At 42.0% G+C, this 20,559-nt stretch overlaps 2 protein-coding genes across 4 annotated transcripts; both read right to left on the minus strand.

The window, feature by feature from the left end:
• Positions 1-202: 202 nt before the first annotated feature.
• zgc:136971 (S9 family peptidase) lies at positions 203-8,997 on the minus strand. 2 transcript variants are annotated; one of them, XM_019259413.2, is made up of 21 exons: positions 8,516-8,997; positions 6,281-6,416; positions 5,977-6,052; positions 5,822-5,897; positions 5,601-5,707; positions 5,353-5,487; positions 5,109-5,200; positions 4,316-4,353; positions 4,101-4,222; positions 3,960-4,020; positions 3,615-3,709; positions 3,336-3,387; positions 2,611-2,714; positions 2,318-2,450; positions 2,135-2,218; positions 1,943-2,023; positions 1,576-1,664; positions 1,297-1,490; positions 1,096-1,189; positions 877-983; positions 203-525 (listed from the first exon to the last, which is right to left on the minus strand). In XM_019259413.2, exons 1-21 carry the CDS (start codon positions 8,649-8,651, stop codon positions 426-428), a joined length of 2,112 nt encoding a protein of 703 aa, XP_019114958.1. In that variant the 5' UTR covers positions 8,652-8,997; the 3' UTR covers positions 203-425. The 2 variants fall into 2 exon arrangements, with proteins under 2 accessions (XP_019114958.1, XP_019114957.1); XM_019259412.2 differs by having other exon boundaries at positions 1,096-1,198; positions 8,516-8,994.
• A 508-nt stretch (positions 8,998-9,505) lies between these two features.
• ifrd2 (interferon-related developmental regulator 2) lies at positions 9,506-20,260 on the minus strand. Of its 2 annotated transcripts, XM_010742223.3 has the most exons (13): positions 19,704-20,260; positions 18,720-18,776; positions 14,353-14,469; positions 14,092-14,176; positions 13,791-13,915; positions 13,485-13,642; positions 12,949-13,002; positions 12,499-12,677; positions 12,291-12,399; positions 11,970-12,104; positions 11,717-11,845; positions 11,349-11,441; positions 9,506-11,130 (listed from the first exon to the last, which is right to left on the minus strand). In XM_010742223.3, exons 1-13 carry the CDS (start codon positions 19,744-19,746, stop codon positions 11,050-11,052), a joined length of 1,365 nt encoding a protein of 454 aa, XP_010740525.1. In that variant the 5' UTR covers positions 19,747-20,260; the 3' UTR covers positions 9,506-11,049. The 2 variants fall into 2 exon arrangements, with proteins under 2 accessions (XP_010740525.1, XP_010740526.1); XM_010742224.3 differs by lacking the exon at positions 18,720-18,776 and having other exon boundaries at positions 19,704-20,259.
• Between the last annotated feature and the right edge of the window lie 299 nt (positions 20,261-20,559).

Raw genomic sequence — 20,559 nt, forward strand, 5'->3', positions numbered from 1 at the left:
TGATTTTTCATGGAATAAATGTTCAGAAAAAAAGGAAAATTGGTACAACAGACAGAGACTGCCATCTGCTGGACACTGAAAAATTGTTTTTGAGTTTTAATCATTGTGGGGGAAAATGAGTTAATATATGTCACAATAATAGTTTGACACACCTTTAGGGTGTAGCACTGAGTAACCAGACATGACAAAATCGAAACATCAGTACAGATTTGTAACATTTTCTTTATTTTATGCTTCGATATGGAAATGTTTTTACAAAATTTAGTACATTGTAACATGCAGAATGTGTTTTTGTCGTTAAAAAGGCAGTGATGTATTCAAGATCGTCAACTACTGTAATACTGAATTAAATGTATCCTCTTTTGAGGATGTTCAGCAACAGACTCGCTCAGAAACACTTGTTTCTTGTGTGTGGGTGTGTGTGTTTAGACATGCTGCTGCATCCATAGCACTGTGTTGAGGAAGCAATCTGCCTGTGTGTCCACTCTGGACAGAGAGTGTCCATCATCTGGAAACCACAACAATCTGGAAGAACAAATACAAAGATGAGCAAAGCTAAAAATCAGTCTCGGGTTTGTTCAGCAAGATGATCGACATAAACGAGCATTGAAAAATGCAATCGCCATGCTGTAAAAACTACACCACAGTCACATGACTTAGCGACTAAGCGTTACCGCCACTAAGCTCCTGTGTGAAGCCAATACATTGGGTATTTACTGACACATTTTATCTCATAGAACACACACTCACTAACTTCAAGACGAGGGAACCGGAAATGCATAAATGCTGACTCATTTTCATATTTTGGGACTTCCTGCATCACATTTATTAATCTTGATGACAGAATGCATGAGTTAAATGAATGTTATGTTGTACCTGACAGGTAACGCTCTGCTCTTCAGCGCTTTATAGAGCTCCAGACCCTGGTGAGGAGACACTCGCTTGTCTCTGCCCCCCAGCATCAGCAGCACTGGAGCCTTGATCTACAAATAAAACACACAAACTTGTTATTAAGGCAGCTTTATAAACTGCAGGATAGAAATAACATCTGGTGTAAGAATTTGTACATCATGATTAAAATCTTTAAAGTCTGACCTGGGCAGCATGTATGATGGGTGACTTCTCTAACATAGCAGCAAGGGCTTCAGCTGTGGGAATCTGGTCATACGAGTACTGAAACCCCATACTGCTGTAACGCCTCAAGACACAGAGAGAGGATGAAAGATTCAAACTTTAAAGTGGTTTGGATGTGTTGCGATGTGTGGACGACTTGCTGTGCACGTGCATGTGACTCACCAGTCTACTATGTCGCTGGTGCCCAACAAAGTAGCGGCATTAATTACAGGGTTCCTAGCCGCACACGCTCTGTAGAACTCTGGGTACTGACCAACCAGATGACAAGATAGGAAACCCCCGTGAGAACCACCAATCACAGCCAAGCGTTTAGGGTCAAGGGTGTTGTCCGTCTGCAGCGCAGTGAGCACGGCCCTCTGGGTAAAGACACTCAAATTATTTTCCGTTGCAGAGTGAGCTGTTTATGAATGACTGACCGAAAAAGTGTTGAAAGCCTTCTACCTGCACGTCTTTTACATCCTGGCTTCCGATGTGACTGATCAGGGACAAAATGCTGTCCTGACCAAACCCTGTGGATCCACGGTAGTTCACTAAGTAGAGAGACATAAAGAGATTTTCAGATGGGAGTGCCTCTCGCTCGCCTCTCTGGTGGTGCATCACTGTATTACGTAATGTTAATTACGGGTTATTATTATATTGTATTGCATGTAATAATGATAATGTTATGATTCTATTGATGTTACGTCATATATTCATCACTACTATAACATTACCATTTTTTCCTTTTCCTTCTCTCTGCCACACATCCCCTAAGGAGGGAAAACTAATTCTTCGTGTGTGTGTGTTTGAGAGAAAACAGGCATCTTACCCATGAGCACAGCGAAGCCGAGTTTAGCGAGTCCAGCTGTGGTGCAGTTCCACTCGACTGGGAACTGGGAGTGGGGGCCACCTGGGGGAGCGAACAAACTAAAATTATAATATGAAAAATGAAAATGTTTCAACATGTTTCCATTCTGTACCAGAAATACAGCGACTACACAAAAGTGGAGTAAACACAGACCGTGGATGTAGACAACCAGAGGTATCTTTGCTTCATGGAGGTAACGAGACGGTTTCACCAGGATAGCCCCGAAGTCTAAACCAGCTGATAGAAAGAGAAGGGCAAAAGTAAGAATTGATTTTGACATTACACAAGTTCACCAGTCTTACATTAAAGGAATGCTTGATCATTTTTCATGCTCACAGTAGTGTGTGTTGTCCTCCTCTGGGGGTGGTGTAACATCTAGAACTGTCCAGTGGAAATCAAAGGTCCTGATGGGCGGCTGCAGGGTTCGCCAGGTCACAGCTTCACCTGCCAAGGGAAGAAAACCCACTAACTGCACGCACACACACACACACACACACACACACACACACACATGTAAATTATACAAATCTACAAATCTAATCTTGCTTAGCAATGCATAAAACAACATTTTAGTATAGTGCCTGGTGTTGTGTCTCTATATTTGTGTGTGTGTGTGTGTGTTTGCTGACCAGAGTGGGAGGTATGTTGGGACTCGAGCAGCAGACAACCATCAGGTCGTTCTGTATGGTCAGCAGCTTCCAGCTGCCATAAAGTCTGGGAAGAGCAGAAAGACCTGCAGAGGAGAAAAGAAAAGACAACGCAGAGAGAGAGAAGGAGGTGACAACACGGTAGAGATATGATAGCAGGGAAACAAACACAGAGATAACCGTCATATGTAAATGAGATGTATATGCATATTAGATAAAACCGTATTAACTTTCATTTTGTGTCGCTCACTTCTGTGGTGTTTCTGCAACCTTTAACTTTTCTTTTGAAATTCCCCAATAGGATGTGGGTGGCAACATTAAGCCTGTTGATCTTGTCATACCTTCCTGTTCTCTCTTGTGCTCCTGATGATGAAGATGAGGTGGAGGAGGAGGAGGAGGAGGAGGAGGAGGAGGAGGGAGGAGAGGAGGATCAGGTAGAGGATCTGGCACAGGAGGAAGAGGAGGAGGAGGAGGAAGATGAGAGAATGAAGGAAGTAAAGGAAGAGGAGATGGTGGAGGTGGAAGAAGAGGGATGTGGGGAACAGCAGGAGGAGGAGGGGGAGGAAAATGAGGAGAAGGACAAAAAGCAGGAGATGGGGGAGGGTGGAGAGGCCAACAGGGAGAAGGAGGAGGTGGAGGGAAAAGAAGAGATGGAGAGGAGGACAAGAGAGGGAGAGGAGGAGGTGGAGGAGAGGATGGACTCTTACTATCAGAGAGGGAGGTAACTTTGCTTGATCTTCTGTCAACCATAAAGAGATCCTGAGAGAGAGACAGAGAGAGAGAATAGGATGAAGTGAAAAACAAAATAATCAAAAAAAAAAAACATTTCGGTGTGTGTTTTGGTTGCAGGTAGAGCCATGAGGTGATTATCTTAGCTTAGCATAAAGACTAGAAGCAAAGGGAAACTGCTAGCTTGTGTACACATTACATAACTTATATAAAACGTGTTAATTAGTGATGTCAAACTATTTCTTAACAATGGATACCTTCCAGTTTCTGCGAGGGCTGCTGAACACTACTCTCTGACTGTCTTCAGACCAACAGGAGGACGGCAGAGCTTCATAGACACCTGCAAACTCGCCTGGAACAAAAACATGGAAAGACTTTTTTTTATTTTTGATATCTTTTAACTCTAATCATCATCATTTCAAGACAATCCATCCAATAGTTGACATTTTACTCATAACAACAAAAGTCAACCTCATAGAGGAAAAGTCAGAGGACACAAAAATCAATAGATTTGATCCTCTGGGGACCATTATTGTGTGTTTAAGATAAATAATAATAAAATTAATAAATAATAAAATAATAAAAATCAGTATGTAACCCACCGGCCTGTGGTCTGTCGACAACATCCAACAGTGTAGATGTCTTCCCGCTCCTCAGGTCCAACTGTGGAGGATTAGGAGTCACTGTTAACAGAAGAAAAACACAGATACACATGCACAAACACACAAACGTATGCACAGTACCTGCTGCAGACTGAGGCACTGGCTGTGAGGACCAAACACTCGACCCTGCCTATAGATCAACGTGGACCCATCTGGACTCAGCCTGGGACAGGACACGGACACGTTGTCCCCAGACAGACACTCTGGTTTGGAGGGAGGAGGACAACACAAGGATCGGATGAGCAGAGCAGAGAGAGTTTAGTTTGTTAACAAAGAGAAAAACACGATGTGCTCACCACAGTTTCCATCCATGTCGAGCTTGAATAACGCAGACCTGAAACAGAATTTTACAAAATGAAACTGCAAACTGTAATTTCCACTGTTTAGTCTGAGGACTGTTATACAAATAAACCAGATTTTTAAATGGCTCAATGAGCTAAATGTTTTCTTCCTGATGCCTGGAAACAGAAACAAAGTTTACAGTCGCTGCTGTTTTCCATTTTTCTTTTCAGGTTCAATTCAGCACAAGAAAATCTCCTGTGGCACCATCACACTGTAATGATAGCAACTTTTATATATAGTAGGGGTCAAAGAGTATTTTTCCTTTATTTATATATACACATATATTACGGAAGCGTATTGCTACCATGCCAGACAAAAAAAATGCATCAGGTTTCACGTTTTAACATGATAACGTTAAAACTTATCACGTTATAACGTGAAATGTAACACTACCACGTGAAACTTGTCACATTAACGTTATAATGTGATATATAACAGGAAACTTATCATGTTGCAACATCAAACTTATCACTTTAAAACATGAAACTTGTCATGTCATCAATGTGGAAACTGATATAAAGAATTGTCAGCAGCAATATGCTTCACAAATAGTGTTTAATGAGTTTGAAAAAGAGAAGGAATTAAATTAAGCAATGTGCCAGTAATATAGTAACAAAGTTGCCTTTTGGGGGCAAAAAAATTTCACTTGACATCATTTCTGTGTATTATGTATCATTTCTGTGTATTTTAGTGCTGAAGTTGCTGCTGTTGCTGTTTTTCATACTGAAAACAAAGCAGCTCTCTAACCTGCGGTTGGAGCAGAACTTCAGTCCGAGCCTGAACGGTTCGTGGTACCAACCGACAAAAATCACTGACTGACTGCTGCAAGCCCACAGAGCCTGGAGGACAACAAACACACACACACAGACACACACTGATAATTACAGGAAAATCTATCAAAACCAGCATGTGTAAAAGACCAAGTTGTGAGTTTGTATCACTGTTATTAAAGTCACAATGGAAGAGCCTTAAAACCTCCTACTGTCCTCACCTGTCCAGGGGAAACGTCAGGTGGGACTCCCTGCAGCACGTTAATGTGGCCGTTCTGCAGATTCACCACACAAATCACAGCAACACTCTTATTGGACAGACCTTCACCCCAGTCTTCACAGTACACTCTCCTGTCCTGTTTGAGCACAATAACACACATGTGTACACAAGAACGTTTCTCAGTGTAGTTAATGACATGAATGTAATCGTCTGTTTTTATGTAAGTGTGTGTGTGTGTGTGTGTAATACCTTCCCACATAAAGATTCCCCATCATTTGTTTCCATGAACTTGTTCTTCTCAGCTACGTACAGCAGTCTATTCTCACAGTCCGACCATGACAGACAGCCAAACTGGGCTGGAAACACACACACACACACAAATACATGAACATGAACGCAATAACCTGCCAAAGTTGAAAAGACTATATAGGTTGATGTAAGTCAGTGTAAGGATGTGAAACGTGTCTTACCGTCGTCGTACACTCTGCCGTGTTTGTCAAGAGCTGTCAGGTTGAGGCATTTCCTGAGGCCATAATGGTCCCATATCTAAACCATAAAGAACAACAGTCTGTCAAAATGCTCAAATATTGATCTTACAGAGGATACTGTGGTGTGTTTTTCTTACCTCGAGAAGCTGGTGGCCACATGTTTCTCTGATCAAGGCCCTCAGTCCTCGGATGGGAGAGAGCGCAGTCAGTAACCTGAAGAGTGGGAGCAAAAGAAAAGCTCTTGGTTAAAGTGAAACTCAACTTCAGGCTGAAAGTTCATGTTTCACTGCCCTCTCTGGTTAAAAGTTTAACAGTCTGTTACACCGGTAGATCAACGCAGCAGGGTGAGTTAAAGCACTGCAGAGTCTCTGACAATTATCTAATATTTTCTGACACACTTTCTGTTAAATGTGACGGTCCTTTTTGTGTGTGTGGACTCACTCTGCGCACACATGTACACAGGGTCCTGGTGGGAGGACAGTCTTGATGCTCTTGTGGTTGTTGCTGTCTGCGATCACAGTCCACTGTTGTGAAAAATGAAGTCTGGAGCCTCGGACCGGGTCGCGCTGACTCCACTCTGGATGTGGACACAGTTTAGTTAAATAAAGAGACGCTCGGTTATTTTTGGCGTACATGTTGGCAGATATGTACAGAAGCCCTAAAAGGCCATACATACATACATATTATTCCACCCGTTTTCCCGTGATAACAAGATAATTTCCTCCGTTTTCTCGTGATAATGAGATAATTCATTCGAGATCTCGAGAAACGAAACGATAGTCTAGTGTATTGAATCAAGTGCGCCCGTATTACAGAATGTATGGCAAATGCATGTAGTCCATGATACGGAGCGAGCAAACCTATTACTCCACTGTAAAATCCCTTTGATCCATAATTTCGGACAAAGGTTGATACACTTGATCTCAGGACCATCCTGACTGTTCGCTCACTCAGTATAAAGCATATTTACTGTATCATTTTGGAGCAATTCAGCCTCAAAGTTCATTATTTTGAATTGAAAAAGGCATTATGTACAATATTTACTCTACTGTAAAATCTCTTTGATCCATAATTTCTGACAAAGGTTGATACACTTTGGCTAATCCTCACTCCAGTCCTGAGATCAAGTGTACAAACCTTTGTCAGAAATTATGGATCAAAGAGATTTTACAGTGGAGTAATAGGTTTGCTCGCTCCGTATCATGGACTACATGCATTTGCCACATTCTGTAATACGGGCGCACTTGATTCAATACACTAGACTATCGTTTCATTTTCTCGAGATCTCGAATTAATTATCTCGTTATCACAAGAAAACGGAGGAAATTATCTCGTTATCACGGGAAAACGGGTGGAATAATATGTATGTATGTATGACCTTTTAGGGCTTCCGTAGATATGCAAAAGGAAATTGCTGAAAATTATTGTTACAGTATGAATAATAAAACGTCCATAATGGTTTACTTTACTTAATATTTTTGTTATGCTGTCATCTTTGATTTAAATGTTTATTGATATAAAATATCTTGCTTCATATCATTATGACAACTCTTTAATAACTTAAGGGAGATTGCAAACATTTTCATGTCATCATATTATATAGTGTATTATGTTATTTAAAGTTAAAACAGGTGCCTGAATGACATGCGTGCCCCAGCCCACATGAGACAAACAGATGGTTTTACTCCGTAAACCTTTTTAAACCTTTAAGACAAGATCACTGGTGTCACTCCCAGAGTGACTCTGACCAGCTGGCTGTAACAAAATTCAAAGAATAGCTGAATGTTTTTTTGTGTTGTCATGCTAGCTGGTCACTAAACGTGAGGACTTTCATGTTCATATTTTTAAGAGCAAACTTAAGACTCATTTTATTCTGGCTTTTACTTGAACTATATTTATACATTTTTCTGTTTATATATTTGAATCTGTTAGATCATTTTCACTTTTATTTATTTATTTGGTTAGTTGTCTGTCTATTTCTATATCTTAACCTTTATTTTTTGGCTATCTATATATTTTATCTAACTATTTATACATTTTATTGTATTTATTCTGTATTATTCTTTATTTAATTTGAATATTTATTCATTTTTTAACCCGCCTCCAGTGTTCCCTCACTGCAAGACGATGAGACGGCACTTTCAGTTTGTGTTGTGCTTTTGCTTTCAATGGGGTGAGGTGCAGATTTGGGGGGTTAAGGTGTGAAGCATTGTGTTACATTTTATTTGTATGAAAAGTGCTATACAAATAAAAGCAGATGAACTATTTGTAGTTTTGTCATCTTGTGCAATCATCAGTCCACAATATTTGCTTTGTTGTGCAAACTGGCTTTCAACTTGAAAGAACTTTGGAGACTCTGAGCTTCCACTGTATTAAAATGGGTTATTTTCCTACCTACAGATTGGCATTAACCTCACTGGATCTCTGTTTATCTCTGTTATATTGATTTCTTCAGTTTATTATGTCACAGCTTTGACAGCAGCATTTCCAGCTGCCAGAAACCCCCCTAAAACCCCCATGATCCTCTCTGTTAAAGGAGTATACCACCATTTCAGCCCCTTATGTCACTGCTGATCATTTCAAATCATCTTGTAGAGTTTCGGATGCATGCAGTAATGTTGAGGCTTGTGCACGTTTGTGTAAACAGTTTAGCAGAGACCGTCTCCAGCAGCTCACCTGCAGACACAGTGTAGATCCGGAGCTCTGGGAGCTGCTCCTCACTCACATGGGCAGCGACAGGCGTGGGGAGGCCGCCGACCTCTCCGTACACCCCGTTGATTTGTCCGAGATCCATCTGTGTGTCTGCCTCCATCAATACACACTTGCAGAGCTCACATGTGAGTCACCGATATGTCACAAACTTGCACGGTGGACAGCAGCAGCAGCAGCTCAGATTCAGACTTATGCACCGGACACGGATGTCAACCCACTCGGAGGATTAACACAGTCCTCAGGATCGGCTCCGTCCATTAATTCATCCGCATTAGTCTGCCAGTGATTGAACAGCCTCTGTCTGAAGCTATTCAATGTCGATTCAACACTTCACGGCTCATTCACAAAAGTTCACAATAATTTTAGCTGAATCAGGGCGTCCATGTTGGATTCATGAGGGCGATACCACTTTGGTTCCGTGTGGAGGGGTGTAGTGGAAGAAGGTGACCGCAAGGGGGCAGCAAAGGACCGATAACTACTGATGACATTTATTAATTATTAACCATGGTTTCTACGTTAAATCATGTATATATATATATATATATATAAAAAAGAAAACCTGTCTGACTTCACTTGGAGGGGGATTTAAGTTATTAGTTATATTTAAATTAACTGTGGCAGAGAAGAACCAATAAGCTCTGACTGAATAAAATAGATGTCAATGTGTTTTATGGAATAATACTAATTTATCCTTTCACCTTTTAAAATAAAAAAACAGGGAAAAATAAAAGCAAAGACAGTCCAGACTAAAATTTGTCACGTCTTTGCCTCAGGCTAACACTGAATGAAGCTTATCATCGTAGTAATCTGATTACTTTCTACCCCACATAACTATCCCATTAACTTATATCTTCAACATTCCCTTTCCCCCCATATCTAGTCTTTCCAGGACAGAAACACCTACTGTACATCATTAAGAACAAACTGTTTGGAGATTACAAAAGAGACAAAGCAAAGTGCTCAAATAATCTTTATTATATTTGATCCATCGTTCGTCTATGTGCTGCAGCACCAGAACCACTGATAACACCGTTTGGTGAGGCGGCAGGAAAACGTGACAGCTGATTTTGACGTTTTTACCAAGTTACTGAAATTTACAGTTGTTAAATGTGCTTCAATTCATTATAATCAATAAAACAGTAAAAGTGTTGACTGAATTTTAGATGCCAACCTGACCACCGTTACCAACACCAAACTCTTCTGATCAGCAGCTCTGGTTAGTGGCCTGTATGTATTTACTTCTCATCATAGGGAAAGTCATTCAAAAATATCTAATGATTCAAGTACACATCTTTCCATAAATCCCTATGTACAGTCGATCTGCAGTACATACACATGGATAGATTGTGTGACCCACCAACCCACATTAAAAATATACATGAAAAAAGAAATTCTTATCATCATCATCATCCCATAATTGTGTCTGTAAACAGTTCTTAGCATTTTTAAATTCCTTAAAAATCACACAGTACTGCTGTTTTAATAAATTAGAAAGTCAAATACAATTACCCACCAGAAAAGGTTAAAACGTATTTTTCCTCTCAAAAAAGTTGTAATACAAAGATGACAACATTAACTCTTTGTTTTCTTATTTTAATCAGGCATCTTCTTGTTTATATGGTGTTTTATTTCATGATGTTAAATAAAAATTCAAATAAAACACACTCACGCAAAACACCACACACATTTTCTTTTAGCTTGCATTGTTTTGTAAAGTCAGTTTCTGGTTTGGCAGCTGAAGGAGCCACTCTGGGTGTAGAAACAGAGGACGACTGAGGGGAATAACGAGGAATCATGGGGGGTCCCAGAGCAGAGGAGAGTTTACAGAATATTTCCATGGCTCTATTTTTTGCTTTTTTTGTTATAGACATGGATGCTCGAACATTAAACTTCAGAGATTAATCAGGACTGGTTTACGTTCCTTGAAGAGTGGCATCATGTGGATACTGAAATTAGGATTTTTTTAAAAAAAGGACTGGATTTTACTGTCAACCCACAGAGCAGCAGTTCAAGAGTATCAAAAACAATATGCATCAGCACCAAAGAGAGTTTCATGGAAGGCTTTCACTGATCTCCATAAAGGTTTAAAAATATCTGGATCCTACAATCAAACAGACTTAATACTTTACTGTCTGTATGTTCTTGATAAAATGGATAAAAGACCTCATATTTCTTGTGTTTACTCTCCTGTGTAATTGTTTTAATCCCACATAAAAGAGGTTTAGCATCGTACAGTTGGGATCCACTTTAATGCAAAAATGAGTGAAAAGCACGAGCCTGCTATGAGGAGCAATCTCACCTTCGGCTGTGGGAGCTAAGAGTAAATGTTATCAATGCCATCTTGAATATTTGGAGATTATAATTTGCACAAGTGAAAAAGCCCTGTTTAGAGTTTGTCGAGTCTTTGTGTGTCTGACAGCTGAAGGCATCATTTTGCATCAGTCTCAATGCAGCTCAGGGAGTTCCTCGCTTACTCGTACTCCATCCTCGCCCTTCTCTTACATGACGTCGGCCCGTTTGTCCCTGACTTTGTTCCTCTGTTTAGTCCTGGCCTTGAAGGCAGCTGAGTTGAAGAGATGCTGTTGAACAGAAAAGATAAAAAAACATGAATGCAACAATATTTATATTTTATTCTCAGGCTGTAATCACACAGGATGACTTTTTTTATATCTTGTAGCTGAACTTCCCGTGCAGCAGCATGAATGCGTGAATGAGTAGAAAAATACTGAAAAATGCAATTGTACACTCCTTTTCCATTGTGCAGGTTGAGATTCAAGGACAGGAGAGCAGCTGTTACCTTCTCAAATCGAGAGATCTTGTTGCCTTTGACTGTAGCGTCCAGGATGAGTGGAGGGCCGAGGCCAAAGATGTCTCTCAGTAGTGGGTTGAACTGCACCAAAGCAAAAACACACACTACAATTAACACACACGTCCAACTGACCTAAGGTGGAGAAATTAATGGAATTAGGGAATGAGGCGTATACTTGTGACTATTTTCTTTCTAATGAGTCATTATTGATTACATAACAGTACAAGAGCCACTTTGTTGAAATGCTGGAGGTCCCATGTTGTCTTGTCAATAATTCTAACACTGACGAGATGGTGGAAAATTAGCTGTGCAAACACATTCGAAATATACCACTGGCTTCAGTGTGTTTTTTCAACCTGTAGATGATGTCGGACGCCGGACTCCATGATCTCTTTGAAGGCATCATAGATTCTTCTCCTCATCCAGCTGTCGATGTAAACGCCCTCTACTCCAAATCTGATCTTCTCCTCTGTGAAGTCTTCGTTCTGAAGGAGAGGGGGACATGACAAAGTCAAAGAAGGGAACAAGAATAAACCTTTCACAGCGATGTTCTCACTTCTAAGAGGCACTATTAATAACAAATATTATCACCAAAGCTATGAAACATACCTCTATGTAATGTAGCACCTCTCTAAAGATGGAGCGTTGTTTCCGCCTGTCGTTCTTGGCTCGGTGCTTGTTGCCATCTGTGGCTAAACTCTTCAGACACTGACACAAACTCTCACTGTCGTCCACCTCGAATCCCTGCACACGCCAGAGACAGAATTATAGCACATATGGCAAATATGAAAACCAGAACAACATTAAAACAGAGATATGGGTGTAATAGTAAAGGAAGTATGGGCAGAATTTGTGTGTGTGTTCCTTAAAGTACACAGTTGTCCGTATGTGTGTGTGTGCGTGTGTGTGTGCGTGCGTGTGTGTGTTTACCTCATCTATATCCCGCCCCAGCTCCACCAGCAGGGCGATGGTCTCTCCCACTGCAATCCTATAGTTGACATCACTGCTCTCAAGACACGCCTGGAGTTTGGGAAGGTGACTACAGGGACAGGTGACATGATAAGATAAAGAAGAGAATGACTCTTATTACTGGTTCCTGGTTAGATCATTAACTTTCATTTTAGTGTGTTTCACTCACAGGTCGAGCAGCACAGTCAGTCTAGAAGCAGGACAGAGGGTGACCAGCAGCGACCAAGCCTGCAGGGCGGCGGTGTGGAGGCCTGAAGTGCCGGGTTTGGGTGTGGGCAGTGTTCCCTCTCTGTTGGGGTAGGAAGACATGAACACGCTCTCCAGAAGAGCCAGTGACTTGATCAAGTCCTGGGAGGGTTCAGTGGTGATGTTAAGGGGACAAAGAGAGAAAGAGAAAATGAAATGAAGAGAAACATCCTGGATACCAACAGATAATAATAAAACGTGATACAATTATACGTGGGAAGGCTTTTGTTGCTTGATATATTTTGGTTCATACATTGGGTGTGAAGGTAAACTGAAACCTCTGAACTACCAACAGTCAAACTATCTGCTAATATTATGTTTTAATCCCCTGCATGATTTGATGATGGATTCATTGAGATCGAGCTGTTCTCACCTCTCCGTCTTCAGCAGCAGAGACGTAACAGCACATCCCCAAAGCTCTGGCACACTGACGAAGACAGATGCAAGAAAATTCAAATAAGCAGAGCAGACAGAGTGAAGCTGTGATTCCCCTGATGCAATCTTCAGGTTTCAAAACTGATGAGGTAACTGCAACTATGATCCTATGATGTCTTGGTGTGTGAATAACTTGGTTTTGTGCTGGGCAACTGTTAAATGAGTCCCCTAAACACTAGTGTTGTGTGTTTGGGTCTTCTGTTTGTTTCCAAAATTGACACAGTTTGCTGAAAACAGCAGTAAAAGGGCATTACAGCACTTCAAAGCTACAAACCAGACAGGCAGAGACAGTCCACCTTAAAACCTGATCTGCTTAAAATCACAAGCTGACAATATCATATGTTTAAGGAGCTTTTCCTTTCATGTTGTTAATTTCCATCCAGCATTTATACACGCACATGTCCCGACATAAAAGCATATGCATTTCGTGTTAAGTTTTGCACAATATCCGAGGTGGTTTATGGCATTACTCACGCTCTGGCGGGCTGCTATGCTGGCGCTGTTGTCCATCAGAATGGCGGTGAGGATTGGCCGAAGCATCTTGAAACCCTCCTCTGCCTCATCGCCACCCCCCAGCTGGATACAGAGCAGGGAGAAGACCGTGGCTGCTGCTGCCTGCTCCTCTCCACTGCCTGAAGACAAAACACACTTACTATTTGTTCGTGTACCATCAGAAACTGCAAGTTGCTGACTTTGTTTTTGTTTTCGCCTTGGAAATACAGGATTGCGCGTTTTCTGCACGAGCGCTTGAAGGAAGGCAAAACTTGGACATCAGCTTACCTTTTTTAAGGCTCCTTTCCAGGCAGTCGCTGACGGTGAGGCGTCTCTCGGTCAGGAAGTCGTACAGCAGTCTTGAGGAGAAGGCCTGTCGCAACGACTCGAGACCTGCTAGACGTGTCTTAGCGCTAAGAGAGAGAGAAAGAGAGGAGACATGAGAAAACGTCACTTCCTGCAATATCTCCCACAATCGGTGTTGCACAAAGCATTCACCTTCCTATATTACTCACATTTCCTGTGTTTATTATCGATAATGAATGGACGACAGCAAAAGAACAAAATAATAAAACAATAATAACCTCACCTCTTATCCATCAGGTTGTCTATACACTGTTTGAGTTTGTCTTCGGTTTCCTCCTGTGCAGTCTGCTCATCCACCTGCTCCCCTCCTATGTTTGGCCACACACACACACACACACACACACACACACACACACACACACACACAGACAGGAGTTTGTTAACCGTAAGTAAGTTTAATTTTTCAGTTTAGGGGGGAAATAGCAAGTAACTTTAGTGTCATACCGCATTACCGCAAATGCATTATCTGCATTTAAGTACAAACCTGTGCCTTCTTCCAGCACGGATGTCGTTTCGCTGGCACTGCTGTAGTGGCTGAGTACATCAGACGTCAGCTCATCATCGCTGGCGCCCGACTCTCCTTTTACACCATTTTTTAAACCTAGAGATAGAAAAAAAATAAATAAAAGGCAGACGGGGAAACAGTTAGATGAAGGAGGGACATGATGATGGAGGGGGAACAGAGAGCAAGAGGTGTGCAACTTTAACACAGATTCGACTGAAAACTCAAACTTGAGTGTCTCTTTAGATTATGTCACGGGAGCAAATGCGCGTTGACAAACTCAAGGCTGTTTTCAGTGGCTGCCATGTTCTGCTGCACGGCTGTCACTGTGTGAAAGGTGACTTAAAATTAACGGATCCAGGCGACGCCGAGCATCTCGGTTATGACAGGTATGGTGAGGAGTGACAAGCTCACTACCAGTAGTTATGCAGTCAGTGACAGAGTACAGAAAAAGCTTGTAGGAACAGGAAATAATGAGCAACACTAGGTCAAAAATAAAGTTTCCAAACAAGAAGCTGCAGTGCTGTTGGGCAACGTCTTTTCTGGAGATAAGAGAAACTTAAATTCTTTTGTAATTGGAGCCAGTTGCGATCTCTCTAAAATAGTTGAATAGCCTCAGAATAAGAGGCAGCTGGTTAACTGTGAGAGAAATAAAAATGCTAATAGGAATCATCCCAATTTAACCAGGATCTGGCTGGAGGCCATTCCCCAGCACTGACTAACAAGCAAGTTTAGGGAAGCTGACTAGGCCTACTCGGCTCAGCTGTCTTTTTTTGTCAGTAACTTTACACCAGCTGAGTTCATACGGACACACTCAATCTCCAATCCGCCACCTTCATGTCTGATTATCAATCTCACTCACATATCAGCTGATGTCCTCTTAAATAATGACATAACAGCTTACGGAAGGACTTTACTATTCTCTGTCATCTTTAATGTGTTTATTAGTACCGACATGGTAATTAGTTGATTAGTGTGTTAATTTTTTAACACAGCTCTTCCTTGTGTGTGTGAGACGGGAGTGGGACAGTTTTGTTACACGGTGCCTAAAAACAGAACGGGGGATAAGAGCCGGGCAAGCTAAGCTAACTCTCTCTCTTCCTGCTGGCTCAGGACTTTCTACTGTTGGTGGGATTACTGGAGACCAGAGAGGCCATTCATTTATACATTCATTCATTCAGTCAGTCAGTCAGTGTGTACGATCCAGAACGGTCACACTTCATGTTCAGGTCAACCAGGACAGTCGGGGTAATCCAGAGGTGACTGTCATTGTTGCAGCGATGCAACGTGGAAGCGGGTTACTTTCTCAATGAAAACTTTTGAATGCAGACGACCTGCACGACCTACGAGCTACACCACCTGCATTGTACAGTAAATATGGCAACTCCAGCAACACATGGACAGATAAGCATTCAGGCTTCCACCTGAGCTCAGATAAGAAAATTCCAGGGAGGAATTCAAATTCAGCTGAATGAGTAATCGGATCCATATATGTGAGCTCAGCATGTGTAAACTGAGTAAACTGGGCTAAAGTTCAGCCGTTTGATTTAAGCAAAACCACCTGTAGAGTCGCCGTTGTCTGATCGGCTGCTCTGCCTTTTCTTCACACTGATGGAGTGAAGTTATCTTCCGCCGCATGCTGCTGAATATATGCTGTGGTTGTCAAACATGCCACCGTGTACCTGTGACTGTCATATAAAGCAGTGGTCCCCAACCTTTTCCTAACTGCGGACCGGTCAACGCTTGTCAATTTTAATGCGGACCGGGTGAGGGGGAAACGTTGAAAAACGTTTCAAAATAAAAGACCGCTCGACTTAGACTGGGACTATAATAGAGGGGGACTTACTACTCTATCTACAGTTGGTAGGAGAAGAAGAAAATATTAAGTATTAAGTAATATTTTCTTCTTCTCCTACCAACTGTGGATGAAGTAGTAAGTCCCCCTTTATTATAGTCCCAGTCTAAGTCGAGCGGTCTTTTATTTTGAAACGTTTTTTTATTTCGAAATGACCGTATTAAATAAAACAGAAATAACTAATTACTTCTTGTGCGGCCCGGTACTGATTGATCCACGGACCGGTACCGGTCCGCGGCCCGGGGGTTGGGGACCACTGATATAAAGGATCGCTATTCATCTGAAAATGCTACTGCCTGGCAAAACGTTGACAGCAGCAGTAACACATTTATTACACCTAATGTTTGTTCGGCCATTGTAGCTTTAACTGTTCACATCTTACTTGTTCCCTGCTGCTGGTCTAATATTTTAAAGCTGAGCTGAATCACTCAGCTCAATTATGTGCTGCATTACACTTTAATAATAAAACCTGTACTCTAACAATTAATACCTTTTCACACATGTCAGTATATTACACAGTCAGTTGTAAAACTAGGCGTGTAGGTGCTTGCAGTGCTGAAGTGGCCATACGAAGTTGCAGTTTCTGGGGAAACAGCTGACATCTGGCTGATCGAAAGACTTTGGTCAGAGTATAAAAGTCAAGCCACTCAAGGCAGAAACATCTGCAGTCACATTTTTTTTTTCTCGAATCAGATTTTCAGCTATCTTAGAGCTGTAGTAGAAAATAATCATGCATGAAAGCAAGCACAGGAAATAGCTTCAAAATCTGATCATCGTTTACAACTTCTTCTTTTTTTTTATTCATTTGTTTAGAGGTTAATTCATCAATTGCGTGATAACCTCACACAGCTTTTAATCGTTACAAGATAAACCTGAATGCAGCCTGCTTTTTTCATCTAATAATCTGATTACTCTGACAGAACAGCCTGCAGGATTCACAGCAGAGACAACACGCCCTGCCAGCCTGTATCAGTCATTTATTTCCCAGTCATCATCCTTGAACTCCCGGCCACAAGCTACTCCCCTGTAACCACACACACACACACACACAAACAGAAGCACACCTTCCCACGCAGACCTGCCCACACACAGCTCATTTATGGTAAGTGTGAGCTCCCTGCCACGACTCACGTGTCGTCTCCGCTCCACAATCTCTCACTCTGCTCCTGCAGTCAGTCCAGCCCTGAAGAAGAGGCTCCGCTTACGGACGAATCAGAACTCCGAGCCAACAGGGCGGGGCTGCTTTGAGACCGATAGCACAAGCTTTAAACGCAAAACTGAGTTACCTACAGCAGCAATGATTAGATCATTTATCAATTGTGAACTACTGAAATAATCTCCAACTATTCTGATAATAGATTAATAGTTTTGAGTCATATTTTAAGGAAAAGTGTCTAAATTCTCTGTTTTGATCCTCCAAATGTGAATATGGTCTGGCTTCTTTCTCTGTTTTGATCCTCCAAATGTGAATATGGTCTGGCTTCTTTAGTCCTCTATGACATTAAACTGAATGCTGTAAAGTTCAAATTAAGAGCTCTCTAAAACAACAACTCTTATTGCAACACCTCCTTAAACAAGCCTTAGAATAAATCCAGGTCCTGAAAATGAAATACCTTCATAAATAAACCTGCAGTAGATGCTTTTTAAGAAAGCATTTACTTTGAAAAGCAGGGTGTTTCTCTGTGGAAACAAAGGTCGAGCAACAGAGGAACTTGTTGCCTGACTATAACTTCCGAGATGTGACATCAGATTCATCAGAGAGGTTTGCTGTACGTAGAGATTTGTCGATAGTTGCAGAACCAAATCAGTGAACCATAACGTGTTTAGAATAAATAAACGTAAGGCGTTGTGGCATGGGAAAGCCACGAAGAGTAATGATGACATAATTACAAACTGACTCCTCAGTGTATCATGCAGTTTTAAACAGAGTGTTACACTGACATGACATTACAAACACATATGCAGAAGAGGAAGAGGACAGAGTCAGTCCAGGAAGTGATGACTGCCTGCATCCAAACTTGTCTGATGTCAGCGCAGGTAAGAAAATCAGGCTGATGGTACGAGCAGCACACTCAGACTTAGGCAGAGTAAGATGTTAGCAGCCACTTGTAAGTGCGAAGGTTGGGTGGACGGGATCAGGTGTGAATAAACTTCCTTTGTGATGTCAGCCGTCAATTTCAGCATTGGAGGTTAACTCGTGGTGTTCAAGCGTAACATGCATGAGGGCTGAAGAAACTAAGACATTAAAGAGGCTGCGGAGAGGTCAGCCAGTCAATCAGTCAATACAGTACGCAGCCTGGGCAGGTAACGTGTGAGGGAGGGAGGGAAGAGTTAAGACTTTTCAGTGCAGCTGTAAAATAATAAAAAAATAAGAATTCAGTTTAGTTTGAGAGTGGCTGCTGGGTCTTGCTGCATGCGTCGCAGTGAGGTTCAAGAGCTTCTTGACAAACCTCGAGCAGGACACGAAGTTGAGGTCAAGGGTCAGGAGAGTTACCTTTCAGCGAGGCTTTAGCCGACAGCTGCAGCTGGAGAACCTCCTGACGAAGGGACCCTGGAGATGACGTATGTGCGGAGGGACAAAATAAAGGGTGTATGGATTGGAGGAAGGATGGCAGAGTGATGTATGAATGAATGAATGAATGAAAAGACAGGGAAGGATGCAGTGATGACCATGATGGAGAAGACATCATCATAAGTTTCCATCCAAATTCACTTTGCAATGCAAAAATACAAGAATAAGAGAAGCTGCTTTACATTAAAGTATCAAGATTTGCAAATACACAGCTGTTAAAGCATTCCCCCCTCTCTCTCTCTGTTTAACCTTCAGTACAAATCTACACATACATAATGTATGTGTGTGTGTGTGTGTGTGTGTGTGTGTGTGTGTGTGTGTGTGTGTGTGTGCTGGCACGTGTGTGCTTCCCAGATGACATCACTCCAGAAAACGTGAGCGGGCTGTAACACCCTCTCACAGGCACATGTACGGTCCTCAGCACTACTGTTGGAAAAACGTGGAGCTGTAACATAAATGTGCGTGTGTACATGCACCGACAGACCCCGATGCACTTGTTGCACCTGGCTGCTCCGTTGTTCACCTACATGTACTGAGTGGCATGGCGATGCTGCTAAAAATAACATGTGGTCAACTTAAACCCTAACAAGTGCAGCAGTAGCAGCAGTAGTAGTAGTAGTAGTAGTAGTCTAGTAATCCGGCGGCATCATGAGTCTTTCTCCAGTGATTTTACACGTGTATATAAAGTCGTCTGAGTGAGTGAGTGTCACATGCACTAATTATAATCCTCATGGCTGTATATGGCAGAGTGTGCATGTCAGGGAGCTAAAGTTAGAGGAGCAACAAGCTCCCAAACTCCTCTGTCTTATAGGTGTGTCGGTCAGACTGTTAATAACATCACGGCTGCTCTCTCTGTGCCACAAGCTGAAGTTGAATGGTAGCAATGGCCGCTATAGTGCTACTCACCCGGCTTGCCGGAGCCACGTTTCCCTTTTTTACTCCGAGGCATTTTGATCCACGGTTCACAACAAAGCTAGCTCAGGTTAGCCAGCTACAGTTAGCCTGTCAAAGTCTTGTCCTCGCAGGTTTGACAGCTGCTGTGAAGGCGGCAGCAGCGGCAGCAGCAGCAGCACAGGGTTGATGATTGGTCTCCGTGGTTTGAAGAAAAAAAAAAAAAGCTCCCACAATTCAACCTTCTTTCCACTCGTTTTGTTGACACTTTGGCTAGCGCCGTTTACCAGCACCACCGACCCGCAGCACGCTGCGCGACTCCCCGCTTTCCTTTCTTCACTCTTGCGATAAAGAGTTGTCCGGCGGCAGGAAAAGTCACTTTCCTCAACGCTTTTCAGAATGTATTATCTATGATTGTCCCCGGGTAATCTATATCTAATACCAGGTTGAGATATTAAGTATTTGCCAAAGTGTTTGGGACGGAGTTTTGAGCACGCTGCTATCATCAAGTCCACCATCTTCCTCTCAGTAACTACTGAACAGACCGGCAGCGGGGTTGCCAGGTTAGTTCTGCTAGCATCCCCCGTTTCCGGTATGTCTAAAAACTACAAACCCCAGATTGTTTTTAGACTTTAGTGATTAAAGTAACTCTAAGGGAAATGTATGTGTTGTCTGATAATGAAATACAGTCAAGACTCGCAGACTGATGAAATTTAAATTAAAACTAAAGTAGTGAATTCTCAAACTTAACGCATTTGAGATATTATATAATAACTTTAATATCTGTATTCTACGGAGCCCCAGATATGTCATGGGGGGAAAAAATAATAAGTTGTGGCCACGAAATAGCAATTTGTTCCCACAAAATAAT

The sequence above is a fragment of the Larimichthys crocea genome, chromosome XV (assembly GCF_000972845.2).
Source record: "Larimichthys crocea isolate SSNF chromosome XV, L_crocea_2.0, whole genome shotgun sequence".
Classification (NCBI taxonomy): domain Eukaryota; kingdom Metazoa; phylum Chordata; class Actinopteri; family Sciaenidae; genus Larimichthys; species Larimichthys crocea.

What these genes read in the sequence shown, in the direction of transcription:
- ifrd2 (XM_010742223.3), bottom strand. Translation starts at nt 19,746, where the DNA reads ATGCCTCGGAGTAAAAAAGGGAAACGTGGCTCCGGCAAGCCGG. An exon ending in GGAAAGGAGCCTTAAAAAAG is followed by an intron (nt 13,643 to 13,790) that starts GTAAGCTGATGT and finishes TTTTGTCTTCAG; the next exon opens with GCAGTGGAGAGGAGCAGGCA. An exon ending in GCGTCCGACATCATCTACAG is followed by an intron (nt 11,442 to 11,716) that starts GTTGAAAAAACA and finishes GCTTTGGTGCAG; the next exon opens with TTCAACCCACTACTGAGAGA.
- zgc:136971 (XM_019259412.2), bottom strand. Translation starts at nt 8,651, where the DNA reads ATGGAGGCAGACACACAGATGGATCTCGGACAAATCAACGGGGTGTAC. An exon ending in CGGCAGAGTGTACGACGACG is followed by an intron (nt 5,708 to 5,821) that starts GTAAGACACGTT and finishes GTGTGTTTCCAG; the next exon opens with CCCAGTTTGGCTGTCTGTCA. An exon ending in GGAGGACAACACACACTACT is followed by an intron (nt 2,219 to 2,317) that starts GTGAGCATGAAA and finishes TCTTTCTATCAG; the next exon opens with CTGGTTTAGACTTCGGGGCT.